The sequence below is a fragment of the Cinclus cinclus genome, chromosome 3 (assembly GCF_963662255.1).
Source record: "Cinclus cinclus chromosome 3, bCinCin1.1, whole genome shotgun sequence".
Taxonomy (NCBI): Eukaryota; Metazoa; Chordata; class Aves; order Passeriformes; family Cinclidae; genus Cinclus; species Cinclus cinclus.
Genome location: NC_085048.1, coordinates 116,602,823 through 116,618,205, shown reverse-complemented (window position 1 = coordinate 116,618,205; position 15,383 = coordinate 116,602,823). Strand labels below are relative to the sequence as shown.

The window sequence follows — 15,383 nt, the reverse complement described above, 5'->3', positions numbered from 1 at the left end:
CGCGCTGCCCCGTCCCTCTGCGACCCGACTGCCGCCCTGTGCTCTCTGGGCCTCATTCAGCCCCTAGCTCTCGGCCCGCTCCCGCAGCGCCCGTCCGAGCTCTCCGGTGCCGCCCGCCCAGGCCCGTCCCTCACGGCCGCCGTCGGGCGGGGCCTGCGCAGGCGCCCGCGGCCGGAGCGGCGCGGGAGCGGTGCCGGAGGTAACGCGGCGGCCCCGGGCGGGCGGCGGGCTGGGCACGGCCGGGCGCGCCCCGAGAGCGCCCCGAGCGGAGCTGGCCCTGGACGGGCCGGGGCCGTTCAGGGGAGGCCTCGGTCGCGACCCCCGGCCGGCCGGGGAAGGGGTGCGGCAGCCGAACCGGGCCGGGTCCGGTGCTCAGTGCCCGTTGAGCTCTCGCTTGGCCCGCGCCGGGAAGGAGCTTTGATGCTGCCGCCGGCCCGCACGAGCCCTGTCCGCGGGGATGGCGGTGCCGTGCCGCCTGCCTTTAGTATGTGTGCCCGGGCACGGGCCTGTCCCTCACCGTGTCCCAGCCCCGGTTGGGTGATGCGCACCGGAGCCCTCCAGCGCAGACTTGCACTGGCCCCCTGATCCAGCATGTGGGCTCTGCCTGGCTTGGGCAGCTCGCTTCGTCAGCGCGCAGCCAGGTGTTATAGTTGAGCTTCCTAGGGAAAGCCGGCCTTCCTGGGCGCTGCTGTCCATATTCTTGCCATGCTCACAGTCTGTTTGACGGTCCAGAAATCACTCTGTTTTGCCCTGTTACCTTGCGACTACGTATATGTGGCTTTCCAAGGAAGAAAGTGAGCCTTATCTCATATTTGCTGTATTAGGGGTTTACAGCACTCTCCTTGAGTACAACCAGTACAAAAGCACTTTTTAATGGTTGCATTGCCATATCACCAGCGCTGTGACACACAGGAACATGGATCTCCAGCCATAGCATGCCTCAGCCACCTCTCCTACCTCCTGCTTCCCCTCTGTCTCTGCAGACACATCTGCTGCCATGGTGAATGAGAAGCACAATGGCACCCTGCTTGTGCAGCTGGGGCCCAAGCTGCAGGCCTGCCCAAAGGAGCTGCTCCGGCAGCGCCGAGGCCACGCCGGCCGGCCGGAATACCTGGTCCGGTGGAGCGTCGTCAGCTCGGAAGAGAGAGCAGCGGGAGGCAGCGGTGCCTCCTCTGCAGAGACCAAGGCAGAGAACATCTCCATGTGGATGTCTGCAGAGGAGGTGTGCGCCAGCTGCCCGGCGCTGCTGGGCCGGAGGAGGCCGGAAGGGCCGAAAGAGGAGAAGGCGCCCGGCGCGTCGGACGAAGCCTCGCCGGACGAAGCCTCGCTGCTGGAGATGAAGGCCGATGTCAGGAGCCTGGTGCAGCGAGCCGGGCGCCAGGTGGCCGAGGCCGGGACGCCCGAGGGCTCCATCCTGAGCACGGTGCACGTGCTGGGCGCCTACGCCAGCATCGGCTCCCTGGCGGGCGCCTTCAGGGAGACGGGAGCCCTCGAGCTGCTGACGACGCTGCTGTGCCACAAGGAGAAGCGGATCCGCCGCGCTGCCGGCCAGATGCTGCGCGCTCTGGGTGCACACGATGCAGGTGGGGGCTGCTCCTGCTCGGCGCCGCCGAGGACGTGTTGCCGGGCAGCTGAGGGGTGCCAGGCCTTTGGGAGGGGTGAGATGCCTGGGAAGCAGCATGTCTCGGGGCTTCTTGGCAAAGGGGGAAGATTCAGCCTGGATCTTCCAGACTTCCTTGGCTGCAGTTGTCTGGACTGCTCTTGGAGTTAGAAACTCTTTCCCCTGCCATGTTTCTGAGCTGGGATGCAGATTAGCTGTTAGGAGTGTTAAGGAATGTTAGAGGTGGCTGTCTCCTCTAGCAGCTCCAGCACCTCTCCTGCTCCATTGCTGGAGCCTAACCTGGGGAGTTTCTCAAGCTGAGAGGTGCAGCTGCCACTTTCCTGTTTGCAGGTTCAACGCGTAGCAAAGCTGGGTGCCCATTCTGGAGCACAGACACATGCAGGACTCTTGACAGCACACACAGCACTCACATAAACACAAGCATAGCCAACCATGTCCACTCCTGCTCTTTGTCTGGCAGAGTCAGAGGGTCACTCCTGCCAGTACACAATGTGTTTTCCAGGCTTACAAATATACACACATTCATGAATCCCTTGGGTACCAGCATGGCCCCTCTGTCCTACACCTGTGCCTGGATGCAAGCTCCTCTACGAGTCTCAGGGATCCCTCTGCTCATAAGTTTGCCAAGCCTGATGCTTACTAATAAACCTGTAGCACTTTTGTTCCACAGTCCACACTGACACATCCCTTGGGACTTCCAGCACCAACCACCACCCACCTCATACCTTGGTCTGGACCTAGGACCTCCTCCTTGCTATTCCAGCATGAAGCTGTGCTAACAAACTACATGCACAACAGGGTTGGGAAAGATGCATACGCTAACCCTGTCCCCCTGGCCCCAGACACTGTGGTCCTGCTTCAGCTGCTGGTGCCAAACTCCTCACTTGCTTCCCTTCCAGCAGCTGTTCTCTCCCCAGTGACTGATGACTGAGGATCCCACCAACTCCAGGCACTAGCACTGGAGAGATCCTTGCACTTGCCCCAGTAGCTGGCACGCCAGGCCAGGTACTCCTACACCCCTGATCAGAACAGAGAAATTTGATCCAGGTCATCTGTACACCAGTCTTCCTGATAACTGGCATTCCAAGCTGAAATCTGTGATTTGATCCAGAGAGTGCTGGCACCTCCAACTGTCACTCATTCCACTGGCTGACTCCACAGGGTTCACATACACCCAGTAAAGCTCCAGTTCATGGTACTGTGAGACCAGCGCTGGCTGGTCTCACCAGCAGCTGGCTCCCAGTCTTTGCAGCACCCTCACACACACGGGGCAGAGAGAAACTTTGTAAAGATTCAGTAAGAAAGTAGGACAAGCTGTGTCAGACAAACACACTGACCAGTCCTAGCTTAAACATGACTGGCACCTTTTATATCCCTTTCTCTGCACCCCCTTTTGTGTTCCTTGCCAATTCCAATTAATCAGATAATCTTACTGAAAAACAATCATTCTTACATGCCAGATGCCCTTACTAACTGTTGTCCAGATGTCCTTACTAATTGTTGTGACTGACCAGATTTGTTTCTCCTCACTGCATCCATTAGCATTTGTCAGTCAGGTTTGTGATTCTTTATGTTCTTGTTTATGGCTTCCTTCTTACTTTGATTTTTGCAGTGAAAAGGATAAGACTGGATACACTTACAGGAACAGACAATCTCCTTCCACATACCCTTGCAGTGAAGACCCAAGTCCCAAAGTGCTTGACACAACCCTGGTGGGAAGAGGCTGGTCCTCTCCCAATTCTCTCATTTAAGAGGCGCTGCCATGGCTTGGAAGTGCTTGATGAGACTTGGGTGCACCTGGAAGGTTGCTGGTTGTGGGGTATCCCACAGGAGATCAGGCTTTCCCTGTCCTGGTGCTCGAGTTCATGCAGCTCTGAAGTTGGGCAGATGAGGGCCTGATTCAGGTTAGAACTGGACTTCTTTTCTTCCCCGGGACCCTGTTCTGGAGTCAGTTATTTGGGGTTGCTGCTTTGTGAGAATATTGCAGAGTTAGGAGTAGAAAAAATACCCCATGGAGTATTTTTGTTGCCACTCCAGAGGAAGAGACAGAATATGGATCAGGTGACACTGAGCAGCAAAGCTGTTCCTTCCCTGTGGCTCTGTCTCTCTCACAGGGAGGGTGGGGTGAGGGTTGTCTTTCTTGGGCCTGAAGAGCTTTTGTTGTTGTTGCAGGGAGCCGGGCCTATGTCCTGCTGTCCCTGAGCCAGCAGGATGGCATTGAGCAGCACATGGACTTTGACAGCCGCTGCACCTTGCTGGAGCTGTTTGCTGAGATCACGTCCTCTGCAGAGCACTGCATGTCCTTCGAGGGGATTCACCTCCCGCAGGTAGTGACAGACTCGTCGCCAGCCCTGGCCTGTGGGGCAGGAGGGGTGGGAGTGGGGGGGCCAGGGCTGGCACCCTTGTCCAGGACAAGAGGGGAGTGGAAGGCGGGCGGGTGAGCAGGACTGGCTGTTGGGAGAGCTGGCTCAGGACCTGGGCCTGGTGAGAGGCTGGGAGTGGTGCAGAGGCACCTGGAGAGCACGGTCTGCCAGCAGGGAGGGGAGGCTGGGCTGAGGTCTCTGCTGCTGCCAGCTGTTCTGGAGCTCTCAGGGGAGCCTGGCTGGGAATGAGCTGGTGGCTCAGAGAGAGCTGGGGGCTGGAGGTGCTCTGCAGACCGTGCGTGAGAGCTGTGCTTGTTGCAGATCCCTGGCAAGCAGCTGTTCGTCCTGGTGAAGCGCTACCTGCGTGTGACTTCTCTCCTGGACAAGCTGAGCAGCGGCGTGGAGCGGGGAGAGGAGCAGCAGGGCTGCGCTGTGCCCAGCCCTGCCCCTGAGGAGAGGAGCCGTGTGAAGCAGGAGTTTGAGTTCAGCATGGCCATGGCAAACCTCATCTCGGAGCTGGTGCACGTGATGGGCTGGAGCCGCAGCCACAAGGCAGAGCCGCTGCCCCAAGGGGACCCGCAGCCTCGCCCTGCCCGCTCCATCTTCCAGCACAAGACCCCGGCCAGCGCTGCTGCCGAAGCAGCCCCCACGTCCCCAGCAAAGGAACCCGTGAGCTTCAAGACGCGCTCGGCCTTCCCAAGCCGCAGCAGCTACGTGGAGTACGTGCAGGCCACGCTGGTGAGCGGCATGAGGGTGCGCATGCTCGAGGACTACGAGCAGGTCAGCGCCGGCGACGAGGGCGAGTTCCGCCGCAGCAACGACGGCATGCCCCCAGTGCAGGTATCCCTGCTGGGGGAGCTGTTAAGGGACCTGTCTGCTCTCCTCCTGTGCAGCCTTGCATGGGGACAGCGGGGATGGGATTGCCTTCTCCCAGCTGGGTGTGTGTTGGGCTCTCCTCCCCAGGTGTACTGGCAAGCTCTGGGCTGTACGTACTGGGTTCACTGGCACATGGTGGAGATCATTGGCCCTTCAGAACAAAAGGAGCTTGAGGGCCAGGAGAAGGTGAACGCCCTGACACGAAACCACAGACTGAGAGCCGGTGAGCAGCCCATCAGCCTCCTTCAAGCATGTTCCAACTCTCCCATTGCCCTCGTGTCACCTTCCTTTCTCCCAAGAAGCTGTGGGGGGCTACACTGAGGAGCTCTTCTGCCCAGCATGAGTTTGTTCTTTGGGGAATGAGGGGGATGCGGCAGAGGATAGGGGATTTGGCAGAGCTGACAGTGCCCTTCCTTGCTGTGCTTCCCTGCAGTTCCACAATCATTCCTGTGCAAGCCCTTGGGGGGGCTGTACTCCCTGCCTTACCTGGGCCAGCAGCTGCCCAAGGCTGCAGAGACACTGAGCCGTGGCGAATGGTGGGAGCTGCTCTTCTTTGTGAGGAAGCTGGAAGCACAGGAGCAGAAAGAGATCAGCTGTCTCATCCAGCAGCACCAGGGAGAGCAGGTAGGGTCCAGTGGCTGCAGCAGGGAAATGGGAGGGAGGAGCAAGGGGAGCACTAGGGAAGGGAACAGGCCCAGAGGAGATGGCAAGTGTGAGCTGTGCAGGGACAGCCTGGACGGGGCAGAAAGGGGAGGGTGAGCGGGGATGGCGAAAGCGTGGAGAGCTTGGCCCAGCAGAGCAGGGAGGGGAGAGGAGAGGAAAGGCAGGGTGCCCTGACTGGAAGAGTGACTGTCCAGCAGGGTTTGGGCAGGCGAGGCAGGGCCGTGGAGTCATCCTGCCAGTTGCAGCTGGGTGGTGAGCACGGGTGGGAGGTGTGGGCTGGTGGGAGCTGGGCTGGGTCAGCCAGGGCAGGGCGGCAGCGGGGAGTGGCCCTGGGCACCTGTGGCGGTGCAGCCTTTCTGTCCGTTCTGCCAGTGGCCACCGCAAGGGGCGTGGGGTGCGTGGCGAGCCCGAGATTAACTCGCCCCCGTGGGGGTGGCTGTCGGAGGTGGACGAAGAGGGCCTGGTGCAGCTGTCGGTACCTGCGGAGCTGGCCCAGAAGGTGCTGCGGGTCCTGGAGAAGCGGTGCCAGGGCAGCTCCCTGCGTGACCTGCGTGGCTCCCGGGTCTACGCCAGACACTTCCTCGGTAGCGGGGCGGAGCAGGACGGTGGAGGGAGCCCCGCAGAGTCCTCAGAGGGTGACGGCTGCGGGAGCAGCGGCCCTGAAGGCGCGATGGCCGAGGCAGCACAGGAGGGAGACCCGTGTGCGGCCCCGGGGCCGCCCCAGGGCCGAGGTGAGGCAGCGAAGTCGGATTCGCAGCTGTTCAGCGAGCTCTTGGAGAGGGAAGGGCTGTTCTTGCCGGAGGCGACGGAGGAGCAGAGCCAGGGTAACGTCCTGCCGCACGCTGGGGCACAGGCTCGGTGCTGGCAGCAGCACTGCTGCCTCCACAGGGGAAGGCTGTGGGCAGGGCACGGGGCCGTGCAGGCAGGGGTTGCCTGAAGCGGGGCTGCCTGCGGGTGCCGGGTCCGTGGGTGTGCGGCACCCCGGGAGCCGCTGGAGGCGTCAGCGCTGCCCTGACGCCTCCGTCCCTCCGGCCAGCGCTGGGCAGCTCCAAGGGGCTGAGTGAGAGCGGCTCGCTGGCCAAGGTTGAGGCTGTGGTGGACGTGGTCCAGAGCAGCAGCTCAGCGGCGGGGCTGCGCTTGGCTGGGCTCAAGCACATCCTGAAGATGCTGGAGGAGGAGCCCAGGTCGGAGCGGCAAGTCGGCGCAGCCCAGGGCGGGCTGGGCGCGGGGAGCGCCGGGTGAGTGCTGGGGTGCTGCGCACCCCTCCTGCTGCAGGCGGGGACAGTGCTGAGCTGGAAGAGCGGGGGGTGGCAGTGGGAGCGTGAAGGGAGCCACGTGCGAGAGGAGAAGTGGATTCTGTGTGCCTCTGTCCCAGGCAGGCCCGTTGGTGGGGCTGTCCCAGCTGCGGGGTGGGCAGCAAGGAGGCGGCTGGCGGGGCCCAAGGTGCCGGCAGCGGCAGGAGGCTGTGCCTGAGGTGTCCCGTCCCGCGCAGGGAGAAGCTGGTGCAGGTGGCAGTGGAGCTGCTGAGCACGGAGGTGGCAGAGAAGGCGCTGGTGGCGGTGACGCTGCGGCTGCTGGCCGTGCTGCTGGCCCGGTACGAGCGGCGAGTGCCCTTTGCCACGGAGGGCGGCGTGCGGGCCGTGCTGGGCTGCATGCGGCAGCACGGCTGCTCCGCCCTGGTGCAGCAGGCCGGGCTGGCGGTGAGTGGCCGGGGGTGGGCAGGGCCGCGCCGGGGGTGGCGGAGGGGCCGCCGGCCTGAGCGCCGCTCTTGTCCCGGCAGGCCCTGAAGGTGCTGGTGGGAGCTGCGGACGGTGAGCCGGGAGGTGCCAGAGGGAAGTGCTTGCCCTGGAACCACGGCGACGCGCAGATGATGCGGGAGATCTTTGCCAGCATCGGCTCTGCCTCCAGCGAGGGCTCTGCCAGCCTGCTGAGGAGCATCCCTGCTGCCCTGAGCACCATGCAGAGGGTCCCAGGGTAGGGGCAGAGTGTGGGGAGCGGCTGAGGCTGGGGCGAGCGTGCGGGGGAAAGGACGGGCGGGTGGGCGCAGGGCAGGCTCTGCGGCTGGGGGAGGAGAGTGGCACGGCCGTGTCCCTGCAGGGGCTCCTCAGGGGTGCGGAACGGGCTGCTGGTGGTGAACATGCTGATGGACGGGCACCGGGGCCTGGCGGAGCAGCTGGCGAGCTGCGGTCTCCCGGCGGTGCTGCAGAGCTGCTGGAGGGAGGGGCAGAGCAGCGGCTGCCCCCAGGCGGTGCTGGCCCTCAGCGCCATCAATCGCCTGGCGGAGCACCGGCTGCCCCTGGGCCCGGAGGCTGCAGGTACCGCGCTGCCCACCCTGCCCCGGCCGCGGCCCCGCGGGTGCCACGGGCAGGGCTGCCCGGCCTGACAGGGCAGAGCGCCCTGAGGGGCTGCTGCCACCGAGCGAGGGCCCGGGCTGGGCTCACGTGTCCCTGTCACGACAGGCGGAGAGGTCCCGTTGGACCCCAAGGGCGTGCAGATGCTGCTGGGTGGCCTGGACGATGGCATCTTGTCCAAGGAGGTGGTGGTGGCCCTGGAACGGCAGCTCTGCAGCCAAGGCTCCGTTCCCTGTGGCCAGGTGGCCCAGCTGCTGCAGGACCACAGCTGCTTCCAGCTGTTGCTGCGCAGCTTGCAGCTGCTGGGGACAGAGAAGGCCGTGAGCCTGAGCATCCTCAGGTGGGTGACTGGGGAGGTCTGGGACCCCCTCAGCAGGTGTGAGAGTGCTGGTGGTCACGTTGGGGATACCCAGTGAACGTTTGCGGGTTCTGGCGGGGTGTTCTTCACTGGGGGCGGGCTCACCCCAGCACGTAGGCAGGCGCTGATGGGAGCGTCCTGGGGCAGAGGGCCGTGTGGGGACACGGCAGCGTGTGTGCCTGGGGGCCGGGGGGGACACGCAGGGGCGGCAGAGGACACGCCTGGGTGCTGGTGGGGTGTGCAAGGTGCCGGGGGAGCCTTGGCTCCCAGTCCTGAGAGGAGCCTTCCATGCAGGGCAGGGAAGCAGGGCTGCCTGTAGCACTGCTGTGCCTGTGCCCCGGCCTGAGCAGGCCCCTTCCATCACCCAGGATCCTGAACAGGTTCCTGGACGGTTACCAGGAGGATGCGCTGCCCTGGCACGAGAGTGTGGAGCCCTGTGTGTCCTTCCTGAGCACCCACAGCAGCAGCTGGGAGGTGAGGGGGCCCCGGGACTCCCGGCAGGCGGGGGTGGCTGCGCCGGCCGTGCCTCGGCCCGGCCTGGCTCTGGGCAAGCAGGGCCCTGCTGGTGGCAGCCTGGCCTCGTGTCCGAGGTGCTGGGAGAGGGGGGGAGCGGCTGCGCTGGCCGTGTCCTGGCGGCCGCGTGCCCAGTCTGGCTGTGCCCTGCCAGGCTCTGGTGGGTGCTGGTGGGGTTGGGATGAGGGGAATGGAGCTGCAGCTCCGGCTGCTGGGGGGCCCGGGGAGTTGCCAGCGGTGCCCCGTCTGCTCACGGCTGCGTCTCGGTAGGTGCTGCAGGAGGTTGTTGGCTTCCTGCACCGCCTGGGCAGCGCCTGCAAGGACTGTGTGGTGGTGATGTGCCACGTGGGCACCCACGAGGCTCTGTCCAAAGCCCTGGAAAAGCACAGCACCGTCCCGTCGCTGGCGCCGGCCCTGCTGGAGCTGGTGATGGAGTGTGAGAAGTACGCCAGCCTCTACGAGAAGCTGACGAGCAGCATCTTGGCTGGCTGCATCCAGGTGGGCCTGGGGGGGGGGGCCCGGCTGCGCTGGGGATTTGGGTCTGGGAGCACCAGGCTGTCCCTGCTGCTGAGGGGCGGCCTTGTGCTCTCTGGCTGGCGCAGCCCTGCGGGGGGTGAGGGGAGGAGGACGAGGGGCCCCCGGTAAGAGCCTTGCCCCATCCCCCAGCTGGTCCTGGGGCAGATTGAGGAGCACCGCCGGAGCCAGCAGCCCATCAGCATCCCCTTCTTTGATGTCTTCCTGCGCAACCTGTGCCGAGGTGAGTGCAGGCAGGGGGAGTTGACGGCAGGCTTGGTGGCCGGAAGCTCCATGTGCTCTGCCCGCAGGTTCCAGCATGGAGGTGAAGGAGGACAGGTGCTGGGAGAAGGTGCAGGTCTCTTCCAACTCGCACCTGGCCTGCAGGCTCACGGACAGGAACCCCAAGACCTTCTGGGAGTCGAACGGCAGCACCGGCTCGCACTTCATCACTGTGCACATGCAGTGTGGAGTGGTGATCAGGTGGGGCTGGGCCGGGAGGGCTGTGTGTGGAGGAGAGGGCTTTGGGGATCTGTGGCAGCCCTGCCACAGCGGGCCCCGCCCTGGGGGCGGCGGGACGTGGCCGGCAGGGCGTGGCGCTGCCAGGGGCTAGCGCGGGGAGGTGGGGAGAGCTGGGCAGCCCCGTGTTTGCTGTGCTGCAGGGAGCTGAGCATGCTGGTGGCCAGCGAGGACTCCAGCTATATGCCATCCCGGGTGGTGGTGCTGGGCGGGGACAGCCCTGCCACCATCAGGACGGAGCTCAACGCGGTGAGTCCCCGTGGGAGTGGCGGGCTTGTCCTTGCTGTGCCCCGTGGAGGTCTGGCTCTGGAGTGAGGCCCTGGGAGGTGCCCTCGGGGAGGTGGGAACGGCAGGAGCTGCGGTGCCTCTTCGGGCTGCCCGTCGTGCTGAGGGCTCAACGCCTCCCTGCAGGTGACCATCCTGCCCTCGGACAGCAGAGTGATCCTGCTGGAGAACATGACCCGCTTCTGGCCCGTCATCCAGATCCGGGTGAAGCGGTGCCAGCAGGTAGGGGAGCAGGGCCGGCCGGGGAGCGGCAGCGTGGGGCGTCGGGGCGTCGGGGCCGTGCCCGAGGAACCCAGGGTCCCGCTCTCCCGCAGGGTGGCATTGACACACGTGTGCGTGGCATCGAGGTGCTGGGTCCCAAGCCCACTTTCTGGCCCATCTTCAAGGAGCAGCTGTGCCGGCGGACGTTCCTCTCCTGCACTGCTCGGGCTCATGCCTGGAGCCAGGAGATCTGCCGAGACCGGGGGCGGCTGCCGCAGCTCTTTGGCAGGTGAGTTGCGTCCTGGCCGTGCCATCGCGTGCCTGGTGTCCCAGGGCCCGGGGGACACGCGGCTGGCAGCCTGTGAGGGGACCGCAGGGCTGGGAAAGGAGCTGCTGAATGTGCCACGTGGATGGGAGGGACCCTTGCTCCTTCCTGGCCGTCGGGTCCTGGATGGCCAGGGCCACCTTGGGGTCCCTGGGCTTAAGCTGGGCTAACCCCTCAGAGGGGGATGCTGATCTCCCGCCAGGGCCAGCACATCCTGACGTGGCAGAGGTTGGGCAGGCACAGCAGGATCTCATGGTCCAGGCACTGCCCAGCTGCCAATTGTCGGGGGCTGCGAGGGCCCCAAGGGCCATTGGGGGCAGGTCCCAGAGGGAGCAAGGGACCCTCGCTGGCTGCTGGGGGCTAGTGGGGCCAGTGAGCCACGGTGCCTTGGCAAGGGCAGAGCAGGGAGCCAGCACTGCGCTCTGCTTTCCCGTGGGAGTTCTCCAGCCCTTGGCACCGTGCGCTGCCCGGTGGCTGTTGCAGACTGAACCGGGCGCTGCAGCACGAGCAGGGCTTTGCCAACCGCTTCCTTCCTGACGACGAGGCAGCCCAGGCACTGGGCAGGACGTTCTGGGAGGCCCTGGTGAACCCCTTGGTGCAGAGCATCACCAGCCCAGGTACCCCGCGCTCTCCGGGACCCAGCCGTGCTGTGCCCCAGGCAGAGGCACCTGGCTCTGAGTCTGGTTGGCCTTGCAGATGCTGATGGTGTCAGTCCCCTGGCCTGGCTGCTGAGCGAGTACCTGGAGAGCGCGGAGCTGCCCCGCCGTGCCGCGGGGCACAGGGCTGCCTTTGGTTCCTGCGTGCGGCGCCTGACCCAGCTCCTGGTGCACGTGGACCCCGGCGGCCGCGAGGCAGAGGAGACCAGAGCAGCTGGTGAGCCGGGGCTGCCCTGCTCTGGGGCTGGGTGGGCGCTGCTCCAGAGTGCCAGGCTGTGGCCGTGGGGCTCCTCTGGGGAGCGTCCGATGGCACAGAGGCTCCTGGGGCAGGGAAGGCTTGTGGTCATGCCCCAGCGGTGGCCTCCCCAGCGTCCCCTCTGCCCTGCTGTGGGGGGTCATTGCGGGGCCTGCCCATGGAGGCACACGGAGCCTGAGGTTGACCCTTGGCAGGTGGGAAGGAGGGGAAGAACAAGGAGGTGCTGGCCAGGACTGCAAAGGCGGTGGTGGAGAAGTCCAGAGGCCTGTGGGGAATCTCACAGTGCTGGCGTGGCGTGGTGCAGCAGCAGGTAGAGCCTGGAGGGCCGACTGGGAGGGGTGTGGGACCTTCCCTGGGTGGTTGGAGCAGGGAGCGGGGTCTGGCAGTGCCCTGGGAGCACGGGGAGGGCACGGGGCTGTCCCTGGCCTGCACAGAGCCTGCAGCGATGTGGGGACAGCCCTGCTGCGTTTGCCAGGCTGCTGCTGCAGGCCAGGAGCTGGGTCCAGTGGCGAGCTGTTATTTTCTGCTGGGCTGCTGCTGTGTCTCCGTAGCGCCCCCACAGCCCCTGCCCAGCCCTCAGAGCTGCACTCCCAGCTTGGCAGCCCCGCAGCAGCACCAGGACCCCGAGCCCCAGGGACCCAGGCAGTTGCTGCTGGCAGGGCAGGGCACGGCAGGGCAGGGGCTGTTCCAAGGGGCACATCCTGCTGGGGGCTCAGCCCTCGCCCTGCTCCCGCAGGTGCAGCGGTTCCTGGAGGCGGCGGGGCAGGCACCGGACCTCGCGGAGCGGTACTGCCGGCTGTACCGGCGCCTGCGCGGGGCCACGGAGGAGCTCTTCGGGCAGCAGGCCACCTTCGTGCTGGCCCTGGGCCAGGGCTTTGCGGGGGCTTTGCTGCAGCTCTCCTTCCTGACTGCCCTGCACGTGAGTCCAGGGAGCGCGGCCCCGGTGCCGCGGCTCTGGGCACGGGCCGGGGAGCTGCCCTGGCCCACGGCACAGGGGCAGTCTCTGGGTGGGGGCTGTCCTGTTCCCCCCGAGTCACTGAACCCTGGCCTGGCACCCTGGATGGTGCCCAGCTCAGACGCATGGCGCTCATCCCAGCGTGGGCCCGGCCCTGGCACACTCCTGCCTTGGGCCGGTGCCTGGGCACCCTCAGCCCCTGCTCGGGAGTGCCGGAGCTTCCCAGCTGCTCCCTGCAGGGACGTTGCCCTGCGGGCACCTGGTGAGTCCTGTCCGCAGCCAGCCCTGTCCCTTGCAGGTGAGCGAGCGGTTTGCCCGCTACCTTGACGTGCAGATCCAGGAGCTCCGCAGGGCTGCGGGCAGCACGGGGCCTCTGGAGCGGCTGCAGCAGTTCTTGGAGCCCTTCGTCGTCTTCAGTGGCCTGGAGTTTGCCCACGCCTTTGAACACTTCTACAGGTGAGGCTGCCGCGTCTCCCAGAGCCAGGGCCCTGGCGCAGCGTGGCCTGGCGTGGCAGCGGCGCTCCCGCTTTGCTTTTACGGAATCGCGGGCAGAGGGCCCGTGGGTGTTGCCAGCGTGTGGAATCGGTTCCCTGCTGGGGACAGGGAGGGGACGGGTGTGCGCTGCCAGGCCCGTGTGCCGCGGGGTGAGGCCGGGCTGGGAGCTGTGGCCGTCTCCTGGCGGGTGGCTGACGGCCACAGGGCTCGGTCCCAGCCCTGACTGAAGCTGGCGGCCGTGGCAGGCACTACCTGGGGGACCGGCTCCTGACGCAAGGGCCGTCTTGGCTGGAAGGAGGCGTCGTGGAGCAGATCGGGCTGTGCTTCCCCAGCCGCTTTCCCCAAGATATGCTGAGCAACTTGGCCGAGTCGGAGGAGCTCCAGCGGCAGTTCTGCCTCTTCCAGCTGCAGGAGCAGGATAAGCGGCTGCTGGAGCTGGACACGGGCCTGGACGAGGTGAGAGGGATGGTGGCGTGGGGAGGCCGGAGGCCCCAGGCTTTCCTCGCGGGGATCCTGGAGCCTGACCCGAGCTGCCCTCGTGCCCCTGCGCCCAGGTGCTGGGGACAGCTGCCGTGGCAGATGCGCCAGAGGTGAAGGTGCTGGCACTGTCCCCCCGCTGCTGGCCCGTTTCCCCACTGTGTTACATGGAGAACCCTGGGAGGTTTTTCCCGGCGGTGCTGACCTCCCCGCTGGATGAGTTTGCCGACTTCTGCCGGCAGAGTGAGTGCTGGGGCCGGGGGTGTGCCCCGACCCCCCAGGGCAGCTCAGCCACGAGGGGTGGTGGGCTGGGAGTGCCTGGCAGGGCCGGTCCCCATCCCTGGCACTGACACTGTCCCTGGCAGGCCAGGGCCGGCCGGGCTGGGAGTGCACGAAGCCCCGTCGGCTGCAGTGGACGTGGCTGGGCCACGCTGAGCTGCGGTTTGGAGACTGCGTTCTGCACGTGTCCACGCTGCAGATGTACGTCCTGCTGTGCTTCAACAACGCCCAGGTAGGGGCTGGGGCCACGGTGGGGCCAGGGAAGCAGTGGAGGCAGGAGCACGGCAGGGCAGCGTCCTCCCTTCCTTTCTGCTGGGGTCTCCAGCAGCGAATGAGGCACAGGAGCCCACTGCTAGGCCAGGCCTGTGGCCAGTGAGCCTCGGCCATTGCCCTCCCACCCGTGCTGCAGGAGGTGGCGGTGGAGGCCCTGCTGCAGGCCACGGGGCTCCCTGCTGACCTGGTGCACCAGGCGCTGACACCGCTGACCCACGGCCAGGGCGTCCTGGTGGGGAGCTGCACTCCAGGGGGTGAGTGCAGGGCCGGGGCACCCAGGGGAGGGGCTGGCCTGAACCCCGATGGGGAGCTGGGCTTAGGGGTGCACGAGCTCGTGGGGCTGGTGAGGGGGCTGTGTCCCTGTGTCGGTGCTCGGGGCACAGGGGTGGGTGGGTGTCAGGCTGGGGGCACGTGTGGGGCGGGGTCGGGGCCACGCAGGGGCCGTGGGTCAGCCTGGGCGGTCGGGTCTCGGGTCTGTGCGTGGCTGTGGCCACGGGTGGGGGACGGGGCTGGGGTGGCCGGCGGTGCCGGCAGCCGCAGGAGCCCCGGCTTGGGTCCCCAGCCACAAAGGGGTCCTGGGGCTCCTTCAGGGCCCAGCTGGAGGCTTGGCTGAGCCTGGCTTGGGCGCTGGCTCCAGGTGTGCTGCGGCTGAACCAGGCAGCCCTGGCCCAGAGCTCCGGCCGGCAGCTGAGGCTGCTGCCCCAGCAGAGGTACCTGCGGACAGAGAGGGCCGAGGTGAGCGCCCTGGAAAGGAAGAGGAACGTCCTGTGCTGCCTCATCACACGCATCCTCAAGGTGGAGAAGCAGCTGCACATCGACAACCTGGTGTTCAGGGTACGGGGGTGGTGCACAGGGGGCACAGGGGCTGCCCGGGGGCTGCAGCCACTGCACTGGGGCTCCCTTGCTGCCGTAGGTGATCGATGCCTGTCAGAAGGGCGAGCTGGGGCCAGGCGTGCAGTTCCTGAGCTTCTGCTGCCACAGCGTGGACGTGCTGTCCTGCATCCTGCACCTGCTGAACCAGGGCTATCTCCGGCGCCAGGAGGGGAGGCCTCATGTCTTGGAATACATCTCTGCTGAATCTACAACACTCCCCACTTCTCAGGTCCAGCCACAGGTTGCCTTCCAGACTGTAGAGATCAAGACAGCAGCAAGCCTGGCCTCTGCCGAAAGGAGACAGACTTTTTCTACATTCAGGTAGACGAGACCTGGCTGGGAGGACTCGGGCTGAATCCAGTCTGTGTCCTCCTAAACACGTGTGACTTTTGTTTAAATAAATGAGCCAAGCTCCACCCACTTCCATCGTGTAGTCTTTGGGGAAGCTCAGTTGGTGCACTGCTGGGAGTGTGGCCAGGCCATACCCCTGTGTGCTCAAGCAGCTGTGGCAGTCATATTTGCTGGATTGGA

General features: G+C 65.7%; 1 protein-coding gene across 1 annotated transcript; it reads left to right on the top strand.

Moving 5' to 3' along the window:
* The first annotated feature begins 994 nt into the window (after nucleotides 1–994).
* Nucleotides 995–15,352, top strand: LOC134042801 (cullin-9-like). Its single transcript, XM_062490722.1, has 29 exons — nucleotides 995–1,583; nucleotides 3,794–3,948; nucleotides 4,306–4,824; nucleotides 4,948–5,083; nucleotides 5,294–5,484; nucleotides 5,969–6,347; nucleotides 6,560–6,761; nucleotides 7,016–7,223; nucleotides 7,304–7,497; nucleotides 7,621–7,838; nucleotides 7,983–8,214; nucleotides 8,601–8,706; nucleotides 9,016–9,243; nucleotides 9,412–9,502; nucleotides 9,570–9,741; nucleotides 9,921–10,026; nucleotides 10,189–10,284; nucleotides 10,377–10,552; nucleotides 11,072–11,205; nucleotides 11,285–11,461; nucleotides 11,695–11,810; nucleotides 12,237–12,419; nucleotides 12,754–12,911; nucleotides 13,196–13,406; nucleotides 13,505–13,670; nucleotides 13,793–13,938; nucleotides 14,116–14,233; nucleotides 14,617–14,813; nucleotides 14,893–15,352. The coding sequence occupies exons 1-29, from the start codon at nucleotides 998–1,000 to the stop codon at nucleotides 15,175–15,177; spliced, it is 5,886 nt and encodes a 1,961-aa protein (XP_062346706.1). The 5' UTR covers nucleotides 995–997; the 3' UTR covers nucleotides 15,178–15,352.
* The last annotated feature ends 31 nt before the right edge of the window (nucleotides 15,353–15,383 follow it).

Coding starts and splice junctions, on each gene's coding strand:
- LOC134042801 (XM_062490722.1), top strand. CDS start 998: ATGGTGAATGAGAAGCACAATGGCACCCTGCTTGTGCAGCTGGGGCCC. Junction 7,498..7,620: donor ACCATGCAGAGGGTCCCAGG/GTAGGGGCAGAG, acceptor GTGTCCCTGCAG/GGGCTCCTCAGGGGTGCGGA. Junction 13,671..13,792: donor TGCCGACTTCTGCCGGCAGA/GTGAGTGCTGGG, acceptor TGTCCCTGGCAG/GCCAGGGCCGGCCGGGCTGG.